Source organism: Ursus americanus, chromosome 30 (genome assembly GCF_024610735.1).
Source record: "Ursus americanus isolate L20-20 chromosome 30, mUrsAme1.1.p, whole genome shotgun sequence".
NCBI classification, from domain to species: Eukaryota; Metazoa; Chordata; class Mammalia; order Carnivora; family Ursidae; genus Ursus; species Ursus americanus.
The window spans coordinates 30,012,040-30,037,336 of record NC_142156.1 but is presented as its reverse complement, the minus strand read 5'-3'; the positions used below and the strand labels follow the sequence as shown (position 1 = coordinate 30,037,336).

At 57.2% G+C, this 25,297-nt stretch overlaps 1 protein-coding gene across 6 annotated transcripts; it reads left to right on the top strand.

Annotated features, from left to right (window-relative positions):
• Positions 1-572: 572 nt before the first annotated feature.
• SMPD4 (sphingomyelin phosphodiesterase 4) lies at positions 573-22,704 on the top strand. 6 transcript variants are annotated; one of them, XM_045815145.2, is made up of 20 exons: positions 573-714; positions 2,867-2,950; positions 4,376-4,462; positions 5,083-5,225; positions 5,375-5,450; positions 5,993-6,101; positions 6,209-6,261; positions 6,761-6,912; positions 8,756-8,888; positions 11,169-11,240; positions 14,428-14,514; positions 17,051-17,196; positions 17,936-18,026; positions 18,647-18,747; positions 19,180-19,343; positions 19,810-20,015; positions 20,342-20,575; positions 20,761-20,892; positions 21,028-21,156; positions 21,250-22,704. In XM_045815145.2, exons 1-20 carry the CDS (start codon positions 640-642, stop codon positions 21,577-21,579), a joined length of 2,604 nt encoding a protein of 867 aa, XP_045671101.2. In that variant the 5' UTR covers positions 573-639; the 3' UTR covers positions 21,580-22,704. The 6 variants fall into 6 exon arrangements, with proteins under 6 accessions (XP_045671101.2, XP_045671102.2, XP_045671099.2 ...); XM_045815143.2 differs by lacking the exon at positions 573-714 and adding an exon at positions 730-948; XM_045815146.2 differs by lacking the exon at positions 14,428-14,514.
• The last annotated feature ends 2,593 nt before the right edge of the window (positions 22,705-25,297 follow it).

Sequence of the window (25,297 nt, the reverse complement as noted above, 5' to 3'; positions counted from 1 at the left end):
TATGATCTAATACTGCCTGCACGCCTCCTCCGCCTTGAACACTAAGCATATAACCACCGGCTTCATACAGCAAAAGTGCAGCAGTTTCTGTCTATGGGTCCTGTCCCTGTGCTACTGCAACGAACTTTCTAAGTTGCACCAATAGTCTCAATTCTTTCTTGACGATTGCACTCAGTGATCCCACAATAGGGAGATGTGTTAAGCGTGGGGAATACGCAGGCGGACCGCAGAGACCCGTTTCTGGGCCTTCAGGGTCAGACTACATTGGTCATTATCACTTGGGCAGCAGCACCCAGCGCAGTGCCTGGCATATAGTAGGCGCTCAATAAATGCCTGTCAGAAGGTCAGTCATTGCAGCGTATAATTATTCTACGCCGGCTCCCCATTAGGGGGTGCTCCTCCAGGACCCTAATGAACAGCTTCTCCTTATGCGCATGCGCGCTCCTTACAGCTCCTACAGGCCGGAGAACTCAGGGTTAAGGGACGCTGCTGCCCTCTCTGCGCACGCGCCTTCGGAGATGTAACCCATAAACCCGGCCGGCCTTCACTTTGCGCACGCGCCTTTTGAGTTAACTGCCCGCGGAGTTGGTGGTGCGTTTCCCGCCAGGCCAGGGGAGGCGTGACGACAGGCGCAGCTTGATGACGACATTTCGGCGCCGGGTAGCCGAATGGCGGTCTCCGTCCCTCAGGCAAGCGACTTTATGGGCCCCACAGGTACGTGGTGGGAGCCGCGTGCGGGACGGCCGCATGTCTCGGCGGCCCCCCGAACCTCCGCTGAAGCCATCTCCGTTCCTACACGAGCCGCAGGCCTCGGGCCGGGCGTTGGTGTCTGTGCCCCGAGCCTGGCCGGCCGGCTGGAAACCCAGGGGCCCGGTTGCGCCCTCATTGCCATCTTCTTGGGCTGCGCCCTCATGCCACCTTCTCGCGCGCCTCGCACACCCGGTCCTGGTGGGTGCTCGGTTAACGTTCGTTGAAGGAGTTGGCGGAAGGAGAGAGTCGAGTTAAAGTTGAGCCTTGGGCTCAACAAGCTGTATGGGAGGAAGAGCCGGGTGTGGATTCTCACCGGCTTCTTCTTCCCCGTGTGGGTCGACCTTCCTGAGTCTCAGTTTCTTCATCTGTCATATGGAGATCCCGATGCTCACTTCGCAGGGCAGTCGTGAGCAACAAATGGGAGCATACTCCGCTTCTCAGAGCGCAGCCAGAGGGAGGCCTTGGCAGTAGAGTGATTTGCTTGGCATGATTGGCGTTCCCACTCTGAGAAGAAACCTCAAAACAAGGTCTGAAGCAGCCATTGAGGAAAGTGGCTGTAAAGTGGCGGATGAAGGGAACACTTGGTACATAGTGGAGAAGGGTGTGGTGGAGGAGCCTGGCAGTGGCAGGGTTAGAGAACAGGGCGTTAAGAAACACTGCCCTCTCTCGGAAAGACTGCCCCTGGGTTTGGGGCCTCTGGGCCTGGGTCCTTGAGCTGATGCCAGTGTAGGCTTCCTCTGAACAAGGAGGTACTTCCACCTCATCATCTCTAAAGCTCTGCCCTTTGCAAACAGGCCAGGATTTTATGCTGCTTTGACCATTTTGCTTTGGTCATTTTAATCCCAGTGTTCTCTTGGTTCAGGACTGAGGCCTTTTAGGTCTTCCTTAAAACTGAATTTGATAGCCTTTGTCATTCAGAATTGAAAAAACCCGGGAAGTGTTTCTATTGCCAAGAGGCAGAGATGCATCTCTCCTCTCAACTCCTCCACTGCCTCACAGCTTCCTTGCACCTAGTCTTTTCTTATCCACATACACTTCCGTTTGCTACCTCAGCGCCTTACTCATGCTGTGGGCAGAGCTATGCCAGGAAAGCCATCATCAGTGGGACTGATGTGGCAGGCTCCCTTTCTGTTTAATCCACATCTGGATATTTTCAGTTTCTGACCTGGGTGGACAGAGATACAGGAATCTAGAGAGTTGCTCCTGATTTTCTGATGGCTTGTTCAAAAGGTCCTTCCGGTGAGCTTGCTTGTCCCCTCCATTCATTCTCATAGAGCACAGGTGACATACCTGTCTCTGTGGAAGTATGTTAGGAAGTCTGTGTATTAGAGTCTTGGCTCTGCCATCCACCAGCTAAGTGAGGCCAAGTGATTTACCTCCTCTCTGCTTCCACTTCTTTCTATCTGTATTGACCTCGGAGAATTGTTGAGAGGATATATGTATTTTCTGTTCTTCCTTAACAAACTTAGCAGCTTAAAATTGCATCCACTTATTAGCTCACAGTTATATAGTGCAGAAGTCTCAGCAGGCTCCGCTGGGTTCTCTACTTAGGATATCACAAGACTGAAATCAAGGTGTTGGTTGGCTTTGTTCTTTCCTAGAAGCCTTTGGAAAGAGTCTTTTTCCAAGTTTATTCATTGTTGCTGGCAGAATCCAGTTCTTTCAGGTTGTAGAGGTAAGGTCCCTGGTTCCTTACCGGCCGGCAGCTGGAACTGCTCTGTATCTTATGGTCTGCCCCCTTGAGACTTCAGTCATAACTGCAGAATTCCTTCATAAAACCTAGATGAGCATTTGACTGAATACCCAAGGATAGGAATCTTGGAGGGCTATCTTAAAATTCTGCATACCCCTGAGGATTAAATGAGGAAATATACGGAGGGTCCTTAGAAGCAGGCATGGCACCTGGCAAGTGCCATACAAGCATCACCAAAGATTCGCCGCTGCACACTTGGCTCTGAAGCTGGCCACCGTGGACTGCGTCAGACTGGCATTTCTGTAAAACGTGGAGTTTGGCAGTGCAGACGTATTGAGTTATACGAATACTGTCTTGGGCATTGTGAGGCGATATAATCTGTTGTGTGGCAGATGTTGAGGTGTCACCTTTGTTTTTTCACAGTGGTTTCCTAAGACAGCCGTTGTCAGTGGCCCCCAGGAGGCTGCTATGGCGTTCCCTCACCTGCAGCAGCCCAGCTTTCTTCTGGTAAGTACCAGCTGCCTGTGGGAGCGTCAGCCTGATGATAGTTCTATAGCTCAGGGACTTGCGAGTTCTTTCCCCTGACCTGAACTTCCTGCTGGTGGTTTTTTGAGGGGGTGTGAAGGAACTTGGCCTGGGAGTTAGAATCCTTAGACTTCACTCTGCCCCCTACCGGTGCGGGACGTTGGGTTTACTCAACTTCTGAGCCCTGGTTTTCTCATCTACAGCTGAGTTTCTCACCTACAAGGTACATTGATTGAATTGCCATTTTCACTACTTCCTGGGGCATGGGGAGGCTTATGTGAAAGGATATACATCAGAATTTTCACATCTTGTAAATCTTTACACACTTCACGGGGTATTGTAATAATCATAACTGTCATCCTGGGAAAATGGCAGGACCACACTCTCAGTATTAAATATGGTGCCGGGAAGTTATGTGTGAGGCAGAAGCCATGTTGAGGAGTCCTAATTTCAGTTCCCTCCCAGGAGATACTTTCTGTAAGCATTTATTCAGAAGGACATCCTGCCTTGGTGCCCCTTCTAGAGCCAACCATGCAATGCTACTGGCATCCAGTGGGTAGAGGCCAAGCATGCGGGGAACCTTCCCACAGTGCATGGCTGCGACAACCCAGATCTGTATCTCTGATTGAGACACCACCCTCATTTGGAGGTGGCTAAGACCTTAGATATCCTTGGGCAAAGCCCTCTAGGTTCAGATTCTGGTATTTTCTCCATATCTTAATCCACACCCCACAACCTTGGGTAGATTTTCTTCATTCTTGTCTTGAATGTTTCCCGGCCTGCCGCCTTCACAAATAGTGTCGACGTTTGGTTGAAGTCATCTGTCATTTCTAGCCTGCCTTGTTTCTTAAGGTAACGAATTCATTTGGCTCATTATCTACTGAACAAAGGACAGCTTGATTGAGAGGGCTTCTGCTGTTTTCCTTATTTTGTTGGGCATCCTCACTGATGATCACAGTGGTGTCATCACGGGTGGTCATCACAGGGAAATTTCCAGGTCGTGTGTATAAACTCAGGGAGTACTCTGTGGTCTGTGAAGGGTGCCCTACACAGTAAGGGTCCTCTTCTGGCTGTGGGGCTGATTCTGGAGCTGACCCCCTGCTCTGGATTGGGTGGAATCCTGAAACCGTGTAACACCCTGCCGTAACTGGGGATACCTGACAGGGTGCAGGGAGGCAGCCTGAGAGTTGGCTGTCTGGACAGCAGAGTACCCCCACCTCTCCTAGTTGCTTCCTTTAGGCCACTGACACACGCATGACCTGACGCACAAGGTGCTGGGGAGCCATGCCCATGGTGTTTCTGACTCCTGCCCTCCACTTGGCTTTCTGTTTTGATTCGAGCCAGAATAACAGCAAAAGCTGCCAAGTGAATATGCTCATGATTTTTTTGGTTTGTTCTATCTTCTAGGCTAGCCTGAAAGCTGACTCTATAAATAAGCCGTTTGCACAGCGGTGCCAAGACTTGGTTAAAGTCATCGAGGATTTTCCAGCAAAGGTACAGTTCTGCTAGCATCTTTTTGGGGCATGTCTCATATACTCTTTGAAAAACATTCTTGTAGCCCCTGATTCCCAACTCTGAGCACTGCCCTGCACGGAGGCCTGACGCGATACTGTGACTGTCACCTTTATGGACACATTTAAACATCTCAACATGTGGACCAGGTGTTCTCAGCCACAGGTGCTTCTGTCCTGCATGAGACACTTGGCAACGTCTAGAGACATTTTTGGTTGTCACACAGGGGAGAGTGTTACTGGCATCGAGTGGGTAGAGGCCAGTGATGCTGGTCACTTTCCCAAATTGCACAGGACAATGCACCCCAACAAAGAAGGGTCCAGCCCAACAAATTGAGAAACCCTGGCTTTCCCACTGAAAACGCATATTTTATTTAAGTCACACCCAGAATTATCAAGTAGTAAGTGTAAGCCCAGGAAGCCAGCCTGGACAAAGATTCTCACCCTGGAAATTTCCAGTTCATGTGTACACATTCAGTGAAGGAAGTGGACAGCTTGGGGTGTGAGGCTGGACTGGACAAGAGGCCCACGTGGCACACAGCCCAGCAGTGGGCACTGGTCCTCAGCAAGCCTGCCCAAAGCCTCCCCTGCACACCATTTCAGGAGCTGCACACCATCTTCCCATGGCTGGTGGAGAGCATTTTTGGCAGCTTGGACGGTGTCCTTGTCGGCTGGAACCTCCGCTCTTTACACGGACGCATGAGTCCTGTGGAGTACAGCATTGCAATGGAATTTCTAGACCCTGGGTAGGTAGGTTTGTTACCTGAGAGGGGCTGGATGTTTCCTCACGGTGATCCCACTCTTAAAGCACTATATTTCTCAAAGAAAGAAACCATCAAAGCAAGATGGTTTGCAGTTCATTGCCCTCTTTTTGTTGGTTTAATTTCGTGTTCAGTGGCCCAATGATGAAGTTGGTTTATAAGCTTCAGGCCGAAGACTATAAGTTTGACTTTCCTGTCACCTTCCTGCCCGTAAGTAAGCCGTGGGGTGAGCATCATGCTTTGGACAGGGTGCCCTGCACAGCAGCTGGGGTGGTGGGGGCTGGGCAATGCTTGGGGGGCTGCGGCCCCGTGGGCAGGTATGCCATGGTGTCTGCTCAGGGCCCAGGAGGCATCATTCCCAACTCCGCCCATGGAGAAGGCACCACGCGAACTGGTTTGTTCCTGGCTGAGTGGCAGGCAGGGCTATGTGACCAGTTGCTCTATTTTTCTGAGTTTCCAGTCCTTCGGGTAAATTGAGGAGTGACTTGCTTGGTGGGTATGGGAGGCAAAGAAGATGGGGAACATGAATCTCTGGACGGGGCTCGGAAACTCACACAGCTGCTGCCCTTGCTGTTTGAGGGTCTTCCTGAGGGTAGTGTGAGTGATTTAGAGTGGTCCTCTTGCCCCAGTGCTACCCAGAGGACAGCACTGCTCCCCCAGGCGGGGTCTGTGTGCTGGTCGCCTCGGCAGCACCGCTGCACGGGGGTGCCCTGCCGGAGCCTGCCCACAAGCCCAACGCCCTGTCTCCGCAGGGCCCTGTGAAGGCGTCCATCCAGGAGCGCGTGCTCCCCGACAGCCCTCTGTACCACAACAAGGTCCAGTTCCCCCCGACGGGGGGCCTCGGCCTGAACTTGGCCCTCAGTATCCTTTGTCAGCACCCCAGGGGTGGGGAGGCCCTGGGTGGCCGGGACATAGTGCTGGGGGTGGCCCAGTAACCCTGCCCGTTTGCCGCCTGACGCTGCCATCAGATCCGTTCGAGTACTACATGTTCTTCTTTGCTTTGAGCCTCATCACGCAAAAGGTACGAGAGGGGGTGCCCCCGAGTAGCTTTTCACCGAAGCTCCTGTGAAGGGTGGGGGCTGTGGCCCAGGATTTTCTTTATCGTTCACTGCTTTTCCCTTCCCGCCTCATTTCTCCGGCTCTTCCTTTGCCTCCTCCTCCAGCCTTTGCTCTTCAGGCCATCCTCACTTAGGATGACAGGCCGGTGGGCACACTTGACAGGCCATGTAGGGTGACCTGGGCACCTCGAGTGGTGGTTGGGGGGGCTTCCTGTGGGAAGTGCTTGCTGGGCACAGGGGCAGGGCAGGAAGCTTGCATGCTGAAAAGGACTTGGGGGTCTCGTCAGGCCTCCTGTGGTGGGAACTTTTCTCCTGGTGCTGCCCAGGGTGCTTGTGGTCCGGCCCCTGGGATGTGGCCCGTGTCCCAGGGCTCGTGTGCATTGATTTGAGCCCTGAGGCCACTGGAGTCCGCAGCCAGGGCGGCACCCAGAGCCACACACCAACGCAGATTTGCTTTTCCAGCCACTCCCTGGGGCTCTCCACATACGAACTTCAGACTGTGCGTATTTCATCCTCGTGGACAGGTACCTGTCATGGTTCCTGCCCACAGAAGGCAGTGTGCTCCCCCCGCTCTCCTCCAGTCCCGGGGGGCCCAGCCCCTCACCAGCTCCCAGGTAAGGCTTTCTGGCTGCCCTGACTCTTGGCCTGGGGAGGCCCATCCCTGCAGCTAGCCTGTAAAGTCTGGTCCTTCCACAGGGGAGTGGCCTGGGCAGTGGGCGTTGCTCAGGGTGCCTCAACCCTAGCTGCCCTGGCTACAGACCAGAGGGTGGGGGTGAGGAGGATGTCTGTGCCTGGGTTTTCAGTGAGGAGGTCGTGTGGCCCCATGGACAAGGCCTGGGTTTGGTTTGGAAGTGAGCTGTGTTCTGCCCATAGCAGCCCTCCCTACGTGTGGCATCCAAGCCCCACACGGAAGCAGTGGCAGGGGTTCGAAGCGATGTTGCCAGAGCCGATCGGTGGCACTGGGCAGGTGGTGCTGGAGAGAAAGGGCCTGCGGGCAGGCCACAGTAGGGCTGACGTGTGAGGATAAGAACAGGAGGAATCCGTGTAGGCTGCCGGACCAGGTCTTGGCCTGAGCCAGAGGCCCTGGGGTAAAGAGCCTTTTGTGCCACTCCAAACAGGCTGGGCTGCGGCTGGATCGTGCAGGAAGGGAGTGTGCAGCCAGCCTCGACCCGAGGGTGAACTGAGGCCTTGGGAGTTCTATAGCCAGGGGCCAACTGGCCACCTCTCCCCAGGAGACACTCGTCACCCGGGAGCTTCCACTTATGCTCCTCACCGTCCTCAGCCTAGCCGGTGCACCTTCTTCCCTGGGGGGCAGGTTCTTCCTGCCAGCACAGGAATGCCTCCAAGGAGGGGGATTGAAAGGAGGAGGTGGGGGCATGGAAGTGGGCAGAGGCTGCCCAGGCATTGGTAAAATGCTGCAGCCGAGAAGGACCCCAGCTGTCCAGGTTCACGCCCTCTCAGAGGCAGGTTTCAGCTGCCAAGCTGCTTTCTGGGCCCAGTTTTGTTGACTTATTTTAATCTAGAATTTCAAACTTAAAACTTGCCATGAATAACAAAAAACTTCCATAGGTCTTTCACCTAGGTTTCTGAGTTGTTTTATTCTTTGTTTATCTGTATGTGTTTTTTCTAGGCTATTTGAATAAGTTCTAGGCACAACGCTTGGTATTTTTTTAACATTTTGAAGTGTATTTCCTAAAAGCGAGTGTATTCCCCTACACAACCACTGCGCTCTTATCCGAAGCAGGAAATTAGTATTGCTGCTAGGCCGCCATCTCATCCTCAGACCCCACTCGTGCTGCTCTGGCTACCCCACTAATGTCTGCTACCTGGCTGGGGTCCAACGCAGGCTCACTCACTGCGTTCGGTTGCCTCTGGTCCCCCTTTAGTCTGCAACAGTCCCTCAGCCTTCCCATGTCTTTCCTGACCTTGACACCTTTGACGCGTGCAGCCTGGGGATGTACAAAATGCCCTTATCTTGAGTTTTCTGGTGTTGTTCCCTAGCGATTAGGCCCAACGGCCGTGGAATCTGTGTGCTGGAGACATTGTCTTGGTCACCGGGCCAGGGGGGTGTTGGCCAGATTTTCCTACTGTGAAATTAAATGGGTACTTTGTGCCAAGTTAATTAGCAAGAGGGATTTGTTGGGAAGATACACTAAGACTACGTTATTATTAGCGGTGTTAGTGTCCCTTGATTGTCGCCGGCCAAATCAGTTATTAATAGGATGGTTGCCTAAGGGCGGTTGTCTGCTTTCATCCCTTACATTGATCAGTGCGTGCTCTGCGTTAAGGAAGACTTTTCTTGTTCATTGATTGTGTGTGTCCATATGGATTTGGGGGCCATCCTGTGATTCAGCAGGTGGTAATGGCTACCGTTGCCACCAATGTTCACGTTCAGATTGCCCCTGGTTGGGATCGGCAGGAGCCCCTAATGAAGGCCTGTTTCCCTGTGTCCCTCAGGACACCAGCCATGCCCTTCGCTTCCTATGGCCTCCATCACACCAGCCTCCTGAAGCGACACGTCTCTCATCAGACATCTGTGAACGCAGACCCCGCCTCCCATGAGATCTGGAGGTCCGAAACTCTGCTCCAGGTGAGAGTGAGGAGGCCCTTCTTGTCTTCTATTTCAAAATAAACTGCCTGGCCATCTTCCGACCCAGGGGCAGAGGCGTAAACACTGCCCTCAGTCTCACAGTGCTTCTACGTTGTTGGTTTTCCTGTTTGACGTGTAGAAATCAGAGACTAGAAGAAACATGCCCACCTGTCTAAGCTGGGTGTCATTGGCAGTGCTTTTCATCCCGGGGTTCGCTGTCTGTGGAGTTTTGTCTTTCTCATGGTGGTGTGAGTGCTGGTCAGTTTCCAGTGGCTCCACATGAAGGCTTGCCCCACGACCCACACCTCCGATCTGCGCCCGCATTGCTGGAAAGATTTCCTGTGATCACCCTCATTGGCATAATAAGCCCCTGGCCCAGTAGCGTTTTTGTAACCCTGGCCGGAGAAGGCTTACAAAGCCTCTCACCTTGGTTGGCCGGCAGCCCCTATCCCTTCCGGGTTGGGGGATCCACGTGGGAGGTGGTAAGGCCCCTCGTCTGCCCTTGTGCAGGCTCCAGCCTCCCACGCAGGTTTGGGCTGGCGCACTCCCAGAGTGCAGCGCTGCCCACCTCCCAGGCCAGGCTGTCTCTTCCAGACACGCCTTGGAGAGGTGCAGTTGTTTCTGACGCTCGACTCCGGGGCTCAGTTGGTAGCCATGAGCATCACTTACTGACAGCCTGACACGTGGATAAGATGGGATTCTGTCCTTCCTGCCTCATCCATAACTCTTGGTGTATGGGCTGCTGTGCTTTCAGCGGCCATCGTGTTGTTGGTGAGACAGCACCGGGAGATCAGCCGGCTGGACTCGTCGTCCCTGTTTGCAGAGGGGCCCTGGTGCTTCAGATGGCTCCCAGCTAATGTGGACTCTGGGCTGTGCCAGCCCATGAGGAGGGCTGGTGGCCAGGACACGGGCTTATGGGGCAGAAATGCTGGAGGGTTGTTTTCTACACCAGAATGCTAATGTTTTGTTTTTTTTTTTTAATTAAAAAATTTCTTTGAATTGTAGTAAAATATACGTAACATAAAATTTACCTTCTTAAGTATTTCTTAGTATGCAGGTCAGTAGCGTTACGTATATTCATATTGCTGCGGAAGGAATCTCCAGAACCTTCTCATCTTGTAACACTGAAGCTGCGCCCATTAAACAGAAGTTTCCCACACTCCGTCCTCCCAGCCCCGGGCCTCCTCCACTCTGCTCTTTGCGTGTAGGATTTTGACTACTCTAGGACCTCGTAAAAGTGGAATCATACAGTACTTACGCTTTTTATGACTGACTTATTTCACGTAGCAGAGTGCTGTCAGGGTTCATCCATGTGGGAGTATGTTGCCGAATTTCTTTTCTTTTTAAGGCTCAATAATAGTCTGTCACGTGGATCTACCATTTTCTGTGTTTCCGTTCACCTGTGGATGGCCACTGGGGTCGCTTGCACGTTTCAGCCATTGTGAATCGTTGTGTTGTGAACACGGATGTATAAAAGTCTCCTAGACACTCTGATTTCAATTTTTGTGGGTATATACCCTGAAGCAGAACTGCTGGATCGTGTGGTAATCCCGCCTGATGTGCTGAGGAAGCGCCGTACTGTGTTCCTTGGCGGCCGTACCTTAGAACGTCCCCATGTCCCCATGTCCCCACCGGTGGGTGCACAGCCATGATGTTCTGGTTTTGATTAGAGCGCCCCTAGCGGATGTGAGGTGGTGTCTCCCAGTGGCTTTGATTTGCACTTCCCTCATGGTTGGTGATGTTGAGCGTCTTTTCGTGTCCTTATTGGCCATCTGTATGTCGTCTGGCGAAATGTCTGTTCAAGTCCGTTGCCCATTTTTTAATTGAGTGGCTTTACTTATTTGTGGTTGGGTTGTAGGAGTTGTCTATATATTCTGGATATCCATTCCTCCTCACATACGTGATTTGTAAATACTTTCCCCCATCCGGTGGGGGGCCTTTTTCACTCTGGATAGTGTCTTCTATGTGCAGAATTTTTAAATTTTTCACGCAGTCTGATATACCTGTTTTCTTTTGTTGCCTGTGCTTTTAGAGCCTTAGCTAGGAAATCGCGGCCAAATCCAATGCTTTCTTCTAAGAGTTTTATAGTTTTAGCTCTTACATGTAGGTCTCTGATCCATTTTGAGTTATTTGTTGTTATTGATGGAAGGTAATGGTCTGGCTTCATTCTTTGCATGTAGATATCCAATTTTCCCAACACTGTTTGTTGAAAAGAACTGCCTTTGAGTGGTCACAACACCCTAGATAAAAATCATTTGACCACCCAATGCTCTCTTGCAGGTTTTTGTTGAAATGTGGCTTCATCATTATTCCTTGGAGATGTACCAAAAAATGCAGTCCCCTCACGCCAAGGTACGTTGCCGCACTTTTTCGTCCCGTCTGCTCTGGCCCTGGTGTGCCTGGTCCACCTGCTACTTCTTGTCCTTAATCTCAGCTAGTTTTCAAGGGCTGGATGGTAGGAAGCAGAAACTCCCCACCACCGCTTACTCCAGTGCTGGGCAGCAGGTGGGTTTGGTTCTGTGGTGGGCTTCCACCGTGAGGGCTGGAGACCTGTCCTCTCTGGGGTCCTCCCCATGCTACTTCCAGAGCCCCCTCCCCGGCAGCCGGAATGGATGACGTTGTGGTGCTCGTGCTCTGGGGGCAGGAGAGTCATGGATGCCTCTGGGAGTCCTAGCTGGGTCTGTCCCCTCTACCGTGACAGTGTCTCCTGCTTTCCTGCTGAGGTGGCACCTGGCAGACCTCACTCCCCTTGGTGCCCACACTGCCCTCCCCCTCCTCCAGAGCGGTGGCAGGCAGCCATCTGTGCAGTGGGTGGGATCTGATGCCTTCCTGCATGTGGCCTGGCCTGTCTCCTCCTTTCCTTCCCCTCCCTCACAGGGCAGCATGCTCATTCGCAGAGGCATGGAGGCAGCTCTGTCCCCGAAACCTTCCCTGGGTCGCCGTCCCCAGTGCCGGCTGCCCCCTGGACTCGTCAGGGTAGAACAGCTCTGTTGGTTTAATAAGAGGCAGGGTGGGCACCTAGGTTCACGTTCCATGAAACAGCCTGAAATGCGCAAACCGGGCCCCTGCTGGGGGCGCCATCGGCCTGTAACCAGCTGCGCGATCCACGGCTTCTGTGCGCTTCTGGGCTGCCTCTTAGACGTTGCTTTTGTCGATGCCAGATGGAATGCTTGAGAGATTCCTTAAGAATTCAGACTCTCGGAGCCTGAAATGCATATGGGTGGCCCGTGACCTTCCCTCTGCGATCCCAGCACGGAGCAGTTGTTTTCCTGCTACAGAGTCTCGGGATCCAGCTCTGCTTCCCTACTCTCTGCCGAGTACCGGTCTGGGGAGCAGCCCCCAACTACTGCTCTCCTAAAGTGCAGAGTACCCCAAATCCGTGTCCTTGGCTCCCCATGGCACAGAGGGAAAGCCAGGACTCCCTCGGGCCTCTTGCATCACTGAGTACCTGTGCTGCGATTCCTGCTTCCAGAGCAGGCTTGCACGTTCCCGGCTGGTGCACAGTGCTCTGGGGGCTCACGCAGCCCCTGTGCATGTGGCTTGGTCTTGCAGACGCAGAGGCTGTTTTGCTGCATTGCCTTCCTGGCCGCTCATGCTGTCTTCTGAGCTGGTGCGAGCTGTAATTTTTAGTGGATCTGCCGGTCACACAGGTCCTCTAGGCTATCTGTCACCTGGGCCGATGGTGGGCTGTACCTGCTGGGGCAGGGGGACCTTCCCCTTCTTCCCCACGTTTGCTTCCTCTTGGCCAGAACACAGGGCGGGTGAGAGCTGCTCAGAATGACTGGTAGTTGGGGGGACGACCGGGAAATCCCTACCAGGCACCCGGAGCGGGTTTGTATTTTTTGTTTGGGTTTTTTTTTACCTCCTATTGAGGCTGAAAACAAAACCTAAGTAAACCTGGTATGTGGGAAGTGGAGAAAGAAAGACAGCTGTGGAGGTCTCCTTCGTCCCAGGCTCCTTACCGTCTACCCAGGCCTGTGATGTGCCATGTGGAATCCTAGCCTTGGGGTCACTGTCTCCTGATGTTAGAGATGCAGGAAGTACAGCTGCAAGAGGTCCCACGGTGCTTCCGTGCCAACCTGCTCCCAGAGTGGATGCCTGCCTCTTAAGAGCCCGGGCCTCTGTTCCACCTTGGCTTCCCGAGCAGGGCCACTGGAGAGGCCGATGGTCACTGAAGTCCACACACTCCTGCAGGCCACTGTGGGGCCTGCCTGGTGTTCCCATAGGCTGGGCAGGTCCCCAACAGGGGAACCATGTGCTCCCCAATTCCCTCTGAACTCTGGCTGAGCCTGGGGTCTGGCCCAGAGGAAGGCCTTGAAGGGCAGACACTGCCTTGCTGTGCTCCTTCCTGCCCTTGCTCTGTGTGTCTCTGGCTGCGCCTGTCTCCTCAAGGCCTGGCACACGCATTCTGACCTCTCCTGTGTGCCGCATGGTCCTCAGTGGGAGGCCCTCACCGGGCAGGGTGTGTGCTTGGCCCTCACCGGGCAGGGTGTGTGCTTGGCTGAAGGGGACTGCTTTAACAGGCCTTGTCACTGCGAGGGGGAGGGCAGAGGGTAGGGCCAGGGTGGACAGCTATGCCAACTCAGCTGTCATCGCCCATGTCCCAGGCTGTCCCAGCCTCAGCGTTCCAGCTGCCTTTGGGTGTGTGTGGCCATGGCCAGATTCTCGGGGCCTGTTGGGACTGGTGAAGGGCTCTGTGTGTCTGGATGTTGGGGAGTCCTGGTGAGGTGGGAGAGGTGGGTCTCCCAGAATTCGAACCCATGAGTGTTTGCGCCACCTTTAACAATTTCTGGAATGTGGGGTGTGGAGGGTGTCAGGCCTGGTGGGCTGAGCCTTGCTTGCCTCTATGCCACCCTGGGCATCACGCCCCACAGAGAGAACCATTCAGGAGGGGCCACTGATTGGATCTTTGATACCTAGGAACTGATCACATCATATATCAACTTGGTAAATTTCTCTTGGGACAACTCAGGGAAGTCCAGTAAATGACATATTTTTCTTTCCTGAGCAGAGAGGTCTCCATTAGGAACTGGCTTCTCAAAAGTTTCTTTTCTGAGCCTCGTGGCCTTCAGGGCCTTGGTGGCTGGCGGTGTGTCCCTGCAAGGCCCCCGGGTCCTGGCGGGCTGCATCGCGCACATGCCGCACGCGCGGGGCTCGGGGACAGCAGGGCCTCTGGCAGGAAAGCGAGGCAGGCCGACCTCAGGGAGCTGGAGGGACCCTAGGGCCCCAGTGACGTGGGGGAGGCTGCCCAAGTGACCTTGGGTGTGCTCTCTTTGCCCGGCAGGTGGAGGAGCAGCCCTCGGGCCTGGCTGTGGTCGCCCACCAGCCGGGCCCCTGCGGGCTGCTGGCTGTGGGGCTCTCATTGCGTGGATTGGCACTGATGTGCTTTTGTTTTTGTTTTTTGTTTTCTCTCCTTACTTCTGGGCTCACTTTTGTCTTTCTCTCCCTGCTGTCCCCTCCCGGTCTCTCCCCTCCTGTCCCCTGCCCCGCCCTCTGCCCTCCCTGCCTCCTCCGGCTTCTCTGTTTTGTTGTCTCTCAGCTGGAGGTCCTGCACTACCGACTCAGTGTCTCCAGCGCCCTCCACAGCCCTGCCCAACCCAGCCTCCAGGCCCTCCACGCCTACCAAGTACTGGCTGCTCTCCTATTGTTCTGTTTCACCCCTGCCCTGTGGTGTGAGCCGTGGAGGTGGAGCGCGTGGCAGTGCAGTGGTAAAGCGAGGGGCCGGCTGGGCCCGGCTGGGGTGACTCAGACCAGTTCCAGACAGAGCAAGGCCAGTGTTGTGGGTGGTGGCGGGTGGCAGTCTTCAGCCTGCCTTGGCCCTCAGCTTGGCAGATTAGCCCAGGTTTGGGGTGTGGGGCCGCCAGATCTGCCTGGCCGAGCCCCAAGCCAGCCAGAGTTTGCAAGCTCTTGGGAGTTGGTAGCTTCTGTGCTTGGCCATGGTTGACGGGAGTGGAAGCAGTGCAGCCTGTGCAGCGGCCTCCTCACCCGCAGTGCAGGCCTGGTGCTCAGGAGCCGACTGAGCACAGGGAGGCCCCAGGGCTCATGGCGGCGTGGCTCTGCCGACCCCAAGCCTCTGTGAGGCCAAGAGACGGGGAGGACAAGGGCTTGGCCCCCCAGCCTGGAGAGGCTGTCGATCCCTGGGCACGCCGGGCCCTGGCCTCTTGTGGCCTTGTGCCCTTCTCCAGAGGCGGGCAAGAGGGGGCAAGAGCCTCATGGAGACGGGTCTGCTTTAGGCAGGGGGTGACCAGTCTGCACAGATTTGAGGTTGGTAGGTGGAGTTCAGACCTGAGGGCTGTTTCAGAGCTGGTGGAGTCTGGTAGCTCACAGATTCATGAGATGAACGCCAGGAAGTCTGGGCAGAAAGCATGCCTCTAGGTCCGTGCTCAAGGCTAGGGGTCTGTCCAGTTCCCCTTGGTGGGAGCACACAATAACACTTAACCTGGTGCTTGAGCGGAGGATGAGAAATGGGGTTTGCTGGGATGAGATGGCGAGCACACAGGGTTCCCGCTTAGAAGCAGCAGCTGCTGGGAGGAAGGAAGAGAATGGTCCAGGAGGGCCCGCAGGGCAGGCTGAGCACAGAAGCGGGTGCTGGGGAAGGTCTCACTTGGCTAAGAGCAGGATCCCTAGAGAAACGTCCATAGCAGGAAGGGTTGCTTCGCCAAGGGCAGGGCCCAGTGAGAAATGCCACGGGCTTTGGGAAAGTGTCCCTAAAGGGCACGCAGCTGGAAGCAGCCATGTTCAGCTGTGGCCAGGCTTCTGTGGGGATTTGGCTCTGGAGGTGGGGAGGAGGTCTGAAGAAAGGTTTGGCTTCCCCCAGCGGGAAGACAGCCCGAGGGGCTTCCAGTGTGATGGGAAGGGCGTGGGGGTGGGGAGGCTGTTCTGGTTCAGTGCGGATGCTCTGTTTGTTGGGGAGACAGTGGCGGGGTTGGCTAGGGAGCAGGAATGAGAAAGGGGGAGGCTCCCGGGGCGGCGGGAGTTACAACCTGGCATCAGTGCCCTCTGAAATTTCGTGATTATGAAAGTATCTTCCAATTTTTTCTTGACGTGATGCAAATTCATTGCACAAAGCCTTAAACATACAGAGAAGCAGCAGCGGATCCCCTCACGAAGCCCCACAGGTCTCTGTGCAGGTGTACTGAGTCGTGGGGTGTGTTGCCTGGGCCTGGGAGGGCTGAGAGGACAGTGCTGCGAGCTGTGGCGGGGCGGCGGCTGCGTGCCCGGGCTGTGCCAGGAGGCATGGCCTCTGCCAGCCACAACATTGCTCAGGATTTGGACTAGGCTTCCGAAAGCTCCTGCATCAAGTCTGTGGGGGCCCCAGAGGCCTGGGGGGGTGTGAGTGTGGGGAGAGGAGCACGTCTGTCTGGGCGCCCCAGAGCTGGGAGCTGGCAGGTAGCAGGGCCTGCTTGTGCCATCCTCTGCCAGTCAGGAGACCACCCTGTTCTCCATCACGGAACAGCCAGCAGGCAGGCTGTCCTCTCAGGTCTGAGTCTTAAAGAGCCTGTGTGAACTTTGTGAATTGGAACTTCAGCCCGCAAGATTGAGAGTTCTCTTGTCTTGGGGGTTGTGCTGACCACAGGTCCGGTAGCCGTAGAGGAAGGGTCACCCAGGGCCGAGCCCCCAGCTGGCGGGTCCAGGACAGGGAGTGGATGGAAAGGTGGGGGTTGCAGCAGGAGAAGGAACTGGGGAGTGTTTCTGCCTGAAAGGGGGAGCCAGGGGCCCCAGGGAGCGGTCTCCACACACCTGGGAGGCAGCAGGAAACCCAGAGTCTAGATCCGGGGGGGTGCCGGCCTGCCTCGCTCTCTGCTGCTGCTCCGTCTGCCCAGGAGGTGGGGACCCCTGAGGACTTGGACGGGCAGCAATGATCCGAGTCAGCCGCGGAGGGTACAAAAACGGGTTTGAAGTGCACAGGGAAGCCCTTTGCAGGTGTTAGCTCCCTGCGCGGGCGTACTGAGCCGTGGGCGTGTTGCCTGGGCCCACGGGTGCCGTGCGTGGGCTTTGGTGCTCCCCGCAGCTCTCAGAGCCAGCGAGCCAGGCACCGGGAGGGCCCTGGGGGTGGCCCACGTGTCCTGTGGGGGAGAAACGGTTTTGGGCGGGACATGGGCAGACTGGGGGCCCCACCCTGGACTGGCCCGGGTCCTGACGCCACCCCCCCCCAACGTCAGGAGTCCTTCACGCCCACCGAGGAGCACGTGCTGGTGGTGCGTCTGCTGCTAAAGCATCTGCACGCCTTCTCCAACAGCCTGAAGCCCGAACAGGTCTCTCCCTCCGCCCACTCGCATGCCACCAGCCCCCTGGAGGAGTTCAAACGGTGGGTACGGGGCCGTGGGCGGTGCTGCCATGGCCCTGGCTGTCACCGCCTCTTCCTGCACACACATGGCCCGCAGGGACCTGTCCCTGGGGTGCGAGGGACGGCCTGTGAGGCCTCGGCGGCGTGGGGCAGGTGGGAAATCACCTTGGGTTTATCTCCCCACCCCCACCCCGGCCTTTCCTTTGAGCCCTGCCCTCTTTGGTAGGAAGAGCCAGACTGGCCAGAGGGAGGCCCCGTCCTGCTGCCCTGTCTTGTCCCCCGCTCCCCAGCGGTGGGCAGAGTGGAGCTCTGCAGTGACCACGTTCCTCAGAACGCCCAGGAAAGCCAGTGGGCTGGGAGCCCCTTTGCTGCAAAGTGGTTCATTTGTCACTGGAGACTGAGCTCTGTGCCACGCCCTCCCCCTTCTCTTCCTCTCTGCTCTTCCTCTCCCCCCATCAGGAGGGCTGGGATGGTGGCCTGATTCCTAGGCTGACTGGTGCCAGCAGAGCAGGTGACTCGTGTGTGGCGAGCCAAGCAGACGTCACAGGAGCCTCACTAGATCGTCCACATGTGCTGTGTGTCCTTGGGACGTTACCTAACCTCTCTGAACTTTGGTTTCGTCTTCTGAAAATCGGGCCCCGAAGTAGGAGGCCTTACCTCCAGGGGGCGCCCACCACTCACCCTTGCAGAGCTGGCCCTTGCAAACGGGAGCCACTGGGCTCACCTAGGAGGGGACCCTCTCCTCTCCTCTCTCCTGCAGGGCCGCCGTCCCGAGGTTTGTCCAGCAGAAGCTCTACCTCTTCCTGCAGCACTGCTTCGGCCACTGGCCCCTGGACGCGTCGTTCAGAGCTGTGAGTGTCAGCCCCGTCTTGCCGCCTTCGCCTTTGCCCTGTGTGTGCCTGGTGAGGGAGGTCCCAGGGGCGGACGCAGTGGGGAATCAGCTGTTACTGCCAAGGCCTGGTGAGGAGGCCCTGGGGGGTCACGTTCTGCTTGTTTGAATTTCCAAAGCCAACCCTCAGGTACAGAAAAGCTCTGTCCTTGCTAACTTTGACCCCAGGTGTCCACGCCGGGTGGGTTCCCAGCCTCACTGAGCTGCACCTGCCCCGCTCGGCCGAGCCAACACTCCATGTTCCGTGCTCCCGGAGGACTAGACGTCACGGGGCCTGACGCTGACGTAGCACTCTGTGTCAGCTACATGCACATTAAAAAATTGTTCCAACTGAAAAAAAACCACATCATGGGAGGGTGTGCGGAGTTCCCTCCTGGGCCCTCTGAGGGCAGTGGGAAGAAGCCAGAACTTGGTGGTGCCCCCAGGGGAACCGAAGCCCCACAGTTAGACTCACCCCCCGCTCACCCGAGCTGCCTCCCGGGAGCCGGGCTCCAGGCTGCGCCAGGATGCAGCCCAGAGCCCCAGGCCCACAGCCCACCGGAGTGCCGGCCGCGAGCCCCCAGCGCACACGTGTCTCCCCAGGTCCTGGAGATGTGGCTGAGCTACCTGCAGCCCTGGAGGTACGCGCCGGAGAAGCAGGCCCAGAGCAGCGACTGCCAGCCCCGCTGTGTGTCTGACAGATGGTGAGCCCAGCCCGGCACGCTGTCCTCCCGGCGCGGGGAGGGGGCGACTGCTTTGGGGCGAGACAGGCCGCCCCCTCCTTGACTGGGCTGTGTTGACTGGGCCCTGGGATTGCTCTCCCACAGAAACAGCTGGCGGCTCTCCTCTGCTCTGTCCCCCTGCCGTTCTTGTCCGCTCAGGTGTACGTTCACACTCACCCCCAAACCGCCCCTCGACCCCTCTACCCTTCTTCACTAGCGCTCTGCCACAGAGGCCTTGTCTTCGTGCGAAGGGCCTCACCCCGTGGAGGACTGTCGTCCACAGGAGGCCTAGTTCTCTCCTGCCTCTCTGGCCCCTCAGCCACTGAGGTGGTGGCTGGGGAGAGTCCGGAACCCAGGGAAGAGCAGGGGGCGTGGTGGGAGGTGTGGCCCCTGACGCACCCCCTCGGTCCCCAGGGCGCCTTTTGTGCAGGAGAACTTGCTCATGTACACCAAGCTCTTTGTGGGCTTCCTGAGCCGCGCGCTCCGCACCGACCTGGTCAGCCCCAAGAACGCACTCATGGTGTTCCGAGTGGCCAAAGTCTTTGCCCAGCCCAACCTGGCTGAAATGATCCAGAAAGGTAAGCCCTTAGCCAGCGGGAAGCAGCACTTAGAGAGGGACCCACAGACCGTGCCCGTGCCTCGCAGGCTTGTGGCGGCCTGGCCGAGGGAGTGCGGGGGCGGGGTGCAGGTCTGCGACTGGCTGGCTGTGCCTTCCCCGAGGCAGGTCTGTCGGCGGGAGCCGTGGGTATGTGGGCGGGAGGGGAGGCAGAGGTCAGAGCTCCGTCCGCCGGTGACTCTCGGCGGTGGCATCGGAAAGCAGTGTTGGTTTTGGTCACATCTTAGATGGCTCTGTCGGGCGTTAGCTTCTCTGGCTTTCCTGTGTGAACGTCGGCCTCCCCTTGGAGACCGGCGGGGGCTGCAGGGGCCTCAGGAGCTGGGCCCCTGCCCCTCGGGAGCCTCCGCGGGTGCCCGGGAAGCCTGCCAGCGGCGATGGGGTGTTGGGCGCTATGGAAGCTGAAGCCAGACTTGCGTTGTGCTTTCCAGGGGAGCAGCTGTTCCTGGAGCCCGAGCTCGTCATCCCACACCGCCAGCACCGCCTCTTCACGGCTCCCCCCTTCACTGGCAGCTTCCTGTCCTCGTGGCCGCCGGCTGTCACCGACACCTCCTTCAAGGTGAAGAGCCATGTCTACAGCCTGGAGGGCCAGGACTGCAAGTACACCCCGATGTTTGGGCCCGAGGTCCGGACACTGGTGAGTTGGGGCTCCCCAGGGCCACACGGCCATCCGGAAGCTGTGGGAATGGCAGAGCCGGGGAGGGCCCACGCCCTTGCGGGGGGGAAGGAAGGGTGGGTGTTGCCTGCCCTTTTTTTCATTGAGGTCTAATTTTTTTCTGGTAATAAAGGCAACATTTGTTGGAAAGCTTCACATTTAGAATATACGTGTCTTAGTCTTGAAAACTCCTCGTCCCCTCCTGGCCACCTGGGGGCTCCCCCAGGGCCGCCTGCCAGTCCCCTGGTGGCTGGGCAGCACGAAGCAGCCCCCCCCCGAGCTGGCTGACCTGCCCACGTGCCCCGCAGGTCTTGCGCCTGGCTCAGCTCATCACGCAGGCCAAGCAGACTGCCAAGTCCATCTCCGACCAGTGTGGGGAGAGCACGGCCGGCCGCCCCTTTCTGTCCTGGCTGGGCTTCTGCTCCACAGACACGAACGGCTGCTACCCAGCCAACGACCTGGACGAGATGGGCCAGGACAGCGTCCGCAAGACAGACGAGTACCTAGAGAAGGCGCTGGAGTACCTGTGCCAGATGTTCCGAGTACGAGCTGTGCGGGCCGCCCCCTCCCTGGTGTTCGCTCCCACGCCCCCCCGCCCCCGCCCAGCCCGTGGGGGTGTAGCCCGTAGCTGCGATGTCACACCCCCGGGGATGAAGCCCCGTCCCCCCGTCACTCGGCAAGTGAAAGGCAGCAGCGCAGCGTCCTCAGAGCGCTCCCTCCCTGACAGCTCAGTGAGGCCCAGCTCTCCCGGCTCGCACTCGCCGCGGGGACAACGCGAGATGAGAACGGGAAGAAGCAGCTCCCGGACTGCATCGTGGGAGAGGACGGGCTCATCCTCACACCCCTGGGCCGGTACCAGGTAGGGTCCACGTCCCGGAGGGCCTCTCCCGTCCCCCGTCACCCCAGCAGCCCGTGCAGCAGAGACCACGCCGCTGACGCATCTGCCCGCCTGGCCCGGGTCTCCCCTGGGGCTCGCCTCTCGTCCTGCTTCTAGATCATTAATGGGCTGCGGAGGTTTGACATCGAATACCAGGGGGACTCGGAGCTGCAGCCCATCCGGAGCTACGAGATCGCCAGCCTGGTCCGCATGCTCTTCCGACTGTCGTCCGCCATCAACCACAGGGTGAGTGCCGGGGGGGGGCCGCCCTCGGGGAGAGGCCGGGTGAGCGTGCAGCCCTACCCGCGCCCACGCCCCACGCCTCTGTCTGCGCCCCAGTTTGCAGGCCAGATGGCAGCCCTGTGTTCCCGGGCCGACTTCCTCGGCAGCTTTTGTCGCTACCACCTCACGGAGCCCGGGCTGGCAAGCAGGCACCTGCTGAGCCCCGTGGCGCGCGGGTACGCGGCCAGCCGTGCCCGGGGCCCGAGGCTCAGCCTGCGCTTCCTGGGCAGCTACCGGACGCTGCTCTCGCTGCTTCTGGCCTTCTTCGTGGCCTCCCTGTTCCGTATCGGGCCCCTGCCCTGTGCCCTGCTCCTCATGCTGGGCTACCTCCTCTACGCTGTGGCCATGACGCTGCTGACCGAGCGCAGCAAACTGCACCAGCTCTGACCTCGGGCCGGGCGCCGAGCCTGGCCAAGCCAGCGAGACCGCCCCGCCACCGCGCCCTTGAGCCTGGGAGGCCGCCTCCGAGCGACGGGGCGCTTGCCTGCAGCCACAGAGCCCGTGCAAAAGAAGGAAGGGTGAGAAGTTAAAAGGGGAGAAGCTAGAATAGGAAGGGTGTGGTCCAGGCTTGGCAAGGACGAGCGTGGCATCAAGGGCTGTTAGTTTCGCGGGACAGCCCGGACCTGGCCGCTTGCGCCTCCCTGCGTCCCTCAGCCCCGGGCCCCGCAGTGACATGGCGCTCGAGGCTTTGCTCTGCTCTGACCGTCCTGGACTGAGCTGTGTGAAGCTGGGGAGGCAGCGCTCCCCGGATGGGGCCTCGCCGTCTGCAGGGTGGCAGGGTGCCGCGAGTCTCCTCTCCCTGGCGACAGCAGGGTGGGAGCTTGGCCTCTGGTTCCAGAGAAGAATCCAAAACCCTGGAGGTTCCTGAGAAAGTTAGAGGGTGGTTCTCTGAGTCCTCACTTTAAATCGAGATTCTCCCGTCACATTTGACAAACGAGGGTCACTTTGCACGTGTTCCCCAGCATTCCGGGGCTGGGCCATACGGTTCCACTTTGTAGGAGAAAAGATCCTCCAGGAGCACAGGTGCTTGGTGGGACGGACGTGCTTCGCTTCTGGCTCCCTCCTCGCCCCCAGGCCATTGAGCTTGCCGCAGGGTGGCGGCCCAGCCTCACTGCCTAGTCAGGACAGGCGCTCACGTCCCCTGGGTGGAGGGGACGTGGCAGGGCCGCGGGAGTCAGGCACCATCTGGTCTTCAGTAAAATCAGGTGCAAAGGCCCTAACTCTTTGATGACATTTAATGTTCAATTTCATGTTTGTTGTCAGAAGTCATCCCCACGGGGTCTCAGGCACTTTCGTTCATTATACGGGTGACGCAGCAGAGAAAACATCACAACAGAGACTTTAAACCAAGCCCTTGTTTCTGTTTCTGTTTTTAAGTTTTCAAACTGTAAATGTTGAGTTGCATATTTCAATGTAAACTCAGAATAATGGCATTCTGGGGCCTGTGACCAAAAATCAAACCCAAGTTTGTAACCGACCACGGATCTGAATAAAACCTGTTTTGTCTCCTGAGTCTTCCAGTGCTGGGGCGCAGTCGCCCTTACGGTCCCCCCCCCAAGATGGTTGGGGAGGTGCCACAGTTCCTGCCCAGGGGGACAGTGGGTGGGTTTGTTTACATGTCAATAGACGGGCAGACGGAGACAGTGAGGTGGCCATGATGGCAGAGGACAGGCTCCCCGGAGCCCTGGGAACCAGGCCCAGAGTCGGCCTCAGCCAGCACGGGCCCGAGCTGGGTCAAAGCTGGGAGAATTTTGCCTTCCATTCAGTATATCAGGGTTGGCCTTGATACGAAAAGCAAGTCGAGTTTTCTGTGGCTTCTGGAAGCTTGGAGGGTTGTGTGTACCACTGGGAACTGAAATGTGCACCCACCAGCCTCGTTTGGGATGCTTGGCTAGGCGCAAGTGTCCCATGTCCCCCTGTCCCTGGACAGGACAGTTGCTTTTGTCAGATTGATGGAAATAAGATGTCGTCATTTCTACAAGTTCGGTGGTAACAGATGAATGGCTTTTGTCCCCAGACTCGTTAAGAAAAGGGATGTGAGCACACAGAGATGATGGTCTGGGGTCGGATGTCAGTGGCACCGTCTGCCCACGAGGCCTTCCCAGCTCCCTGTGACAGACGTCCACCCCTGCCCCCGAGGATGGGGTGTCCCCATCACCCTCTGCTTTTCCATGGCTTCCCTTGTCCACGTTTCTCTTGTGCCCTTTTTTCACCTGAGAACATTCTCCAACACCCTAAAAAGCAAAAACGGAACACCCCACCCATGTATCCATGAACTTGGAAGCAGCCACCTGCTGTGTGCGCCCTGCACGGAGCTTGGCACCCAGGGGGAACAGGCCGGAGCTCCCGCTGGCCCAGGACTTCGTGGTGTGGTCCAGCAGTCATAGCGAAGGTCAGGGAGGGTCTGGTTCCAGTGGTCCGGGCGGTGATGTCAGGACAGCGGGCGGCGTGGGGTCGGCACAGCCCACCGCCCTCTGTGGCTTCCACCGCAGGAGCAGAGCTGGTGGCTGGGTGGCTGTTATTCCAGGTGAGGACAATGGGGACCTTACCTTTGCGATGACCCCTCACCAAGTTAGTTTGCAAAGAGCTCTCATGGCACAGTTTGAGGGAGGGCTGTGGGGCAAGGGCAGGGGTGCAGGAGACCTGGAGTCCCAGCTGGGGGAACGGGGGCTGCAGAGCCTGGCTCGGGGGGTCAGATGGGGTTCCTGCTGCCCATGCACTCCTGCCTCCTGGAGTCTCACCTCCTGCTAACTGGCTTGCCCCTGCCACTCCTGCTCACCCCTCCGCCCCAACTGCCACCAGAGGGCTAGCCAAATCCAGACCCCTCAGGCGGCATGCACGGGCCTCCTGGTGGCATTCGGCACAGGAAACAGCTGCGCGACGCTCTGGAGGCTTCGCTCAGCCTCCCGCGCCTCTGAGACTCGCCAGCCTCTCAGGTGAGATGGTTCCCAGGAGCCCACGCTGCCCCACTGCCTTTCGACGCCGACTCCAGACCCCGAGGCTTCAGCCAGCTCCATCCCGGACCCCAGGTGGTTCAGGCTCTAACTGGTCAGTGTGAGAGACCCAAGGACTGAGGCTCTGGATTCAGGAGGAATCTGGTACTTCCTGCTTTGATGTCCAAGAGTAGGTTAGACCCTCCGGATGACCAGCCCTCAGTGATAACCCTGACGTCATCAATAGAGCTGAGAGGTGACTCACATAGCTTTCACTTTAAAAATTTAACTGGCTTTGTTTGACTCGGAAAACCAGAATTCCTACCATAATTTTCTCAAACATCTAGTGACCAAAATAGAGTGAATTATTTCCCAACCTCTCCCCCTCAAGAATTCCTACTTCCTCCCAACTGACAGTCCAGCTATGAGAACAGCCAGTGACTTTAATATCCACATGAGTCGCTACTGCCTTTTTAAAAAGATCTGATGTACTTATTTGAGAGAGCGAGTACCCACGCACACGAGCAGGGGGAGGGTCAGAGGGAGAGGCAGAAGCAGGCTCCCCGCTGAGCAGGGAGCCCAACATGAGGCTCCATCCCAGGACCCTGAGATCTGAAGCCAGACACTTAACTGACTCAGCCACTCATGTGCCCCTGCCTGTTTTCTTGTTTTTTTGTTTTTAAAGATTTATTTTAGAGCGAGAGTGGGGATGAGGCAGGGAGAGAGGGAGAGTCAGGCTGAGCATGGAGCCTGACGAGGGGCTCTGTCTCACTACCGTGCGATCATGACCTGACCCAAAACCAAGAGTCGGATGCTTAACCTACTGAGCCACCAGCCGACCGTGAGTCACTACTGCCTTAAGAGGTCAGAGAAGGGAGCAAATGCCTTCCAGCCTTAGTGTAAGGCTGACTTCGAAGAGCTGAGGCTTATTGCACCCAGAACGAGCGGCGGTGGGCGAAGGTGAAGGTCGGTCAACTGGACAACTGCTCTCACTTTCTCTTTTGTGTCTTCTCGCCACGACACATCTGCAGCCGCCTGCCTTTGGCAGCTGTGCTCACTCTCGGAGAACAGCCTCTTTAGGGAGAATGGGACCTCTGAGACCTGCCACTTGGCACCCATGCCCCCTGAGTGCCGACATGGCATTTCCCAGTGTGTACTCAGAGCACTTATTT

Bases quoted from the DNA above. Each gene is read 5' to 3' on its own strand.
- SMPD4 (XM_045815143.2), top strand. From the start codon at position 748: ATGTCTCGGCGGCCCCCCGAACCTCCGCTGAAGCCATCTCCGTTCCTA. The intron at 2,951-4,375 runs GTAAGTACCAGC...TCTATCTTCTAG, and splicing joins AGCAGCCCAGCTTTCTTCTG to GCTAGCCTGAAAGCTGACTC. The intron at 8,889-11,168 runs GTGAGAGTGAGG...GCTCTCTTGCAG, and splicing joins GGTCCGAAACTCTGCTCCAG to GTTTTTGTTGAAATGTGGCT.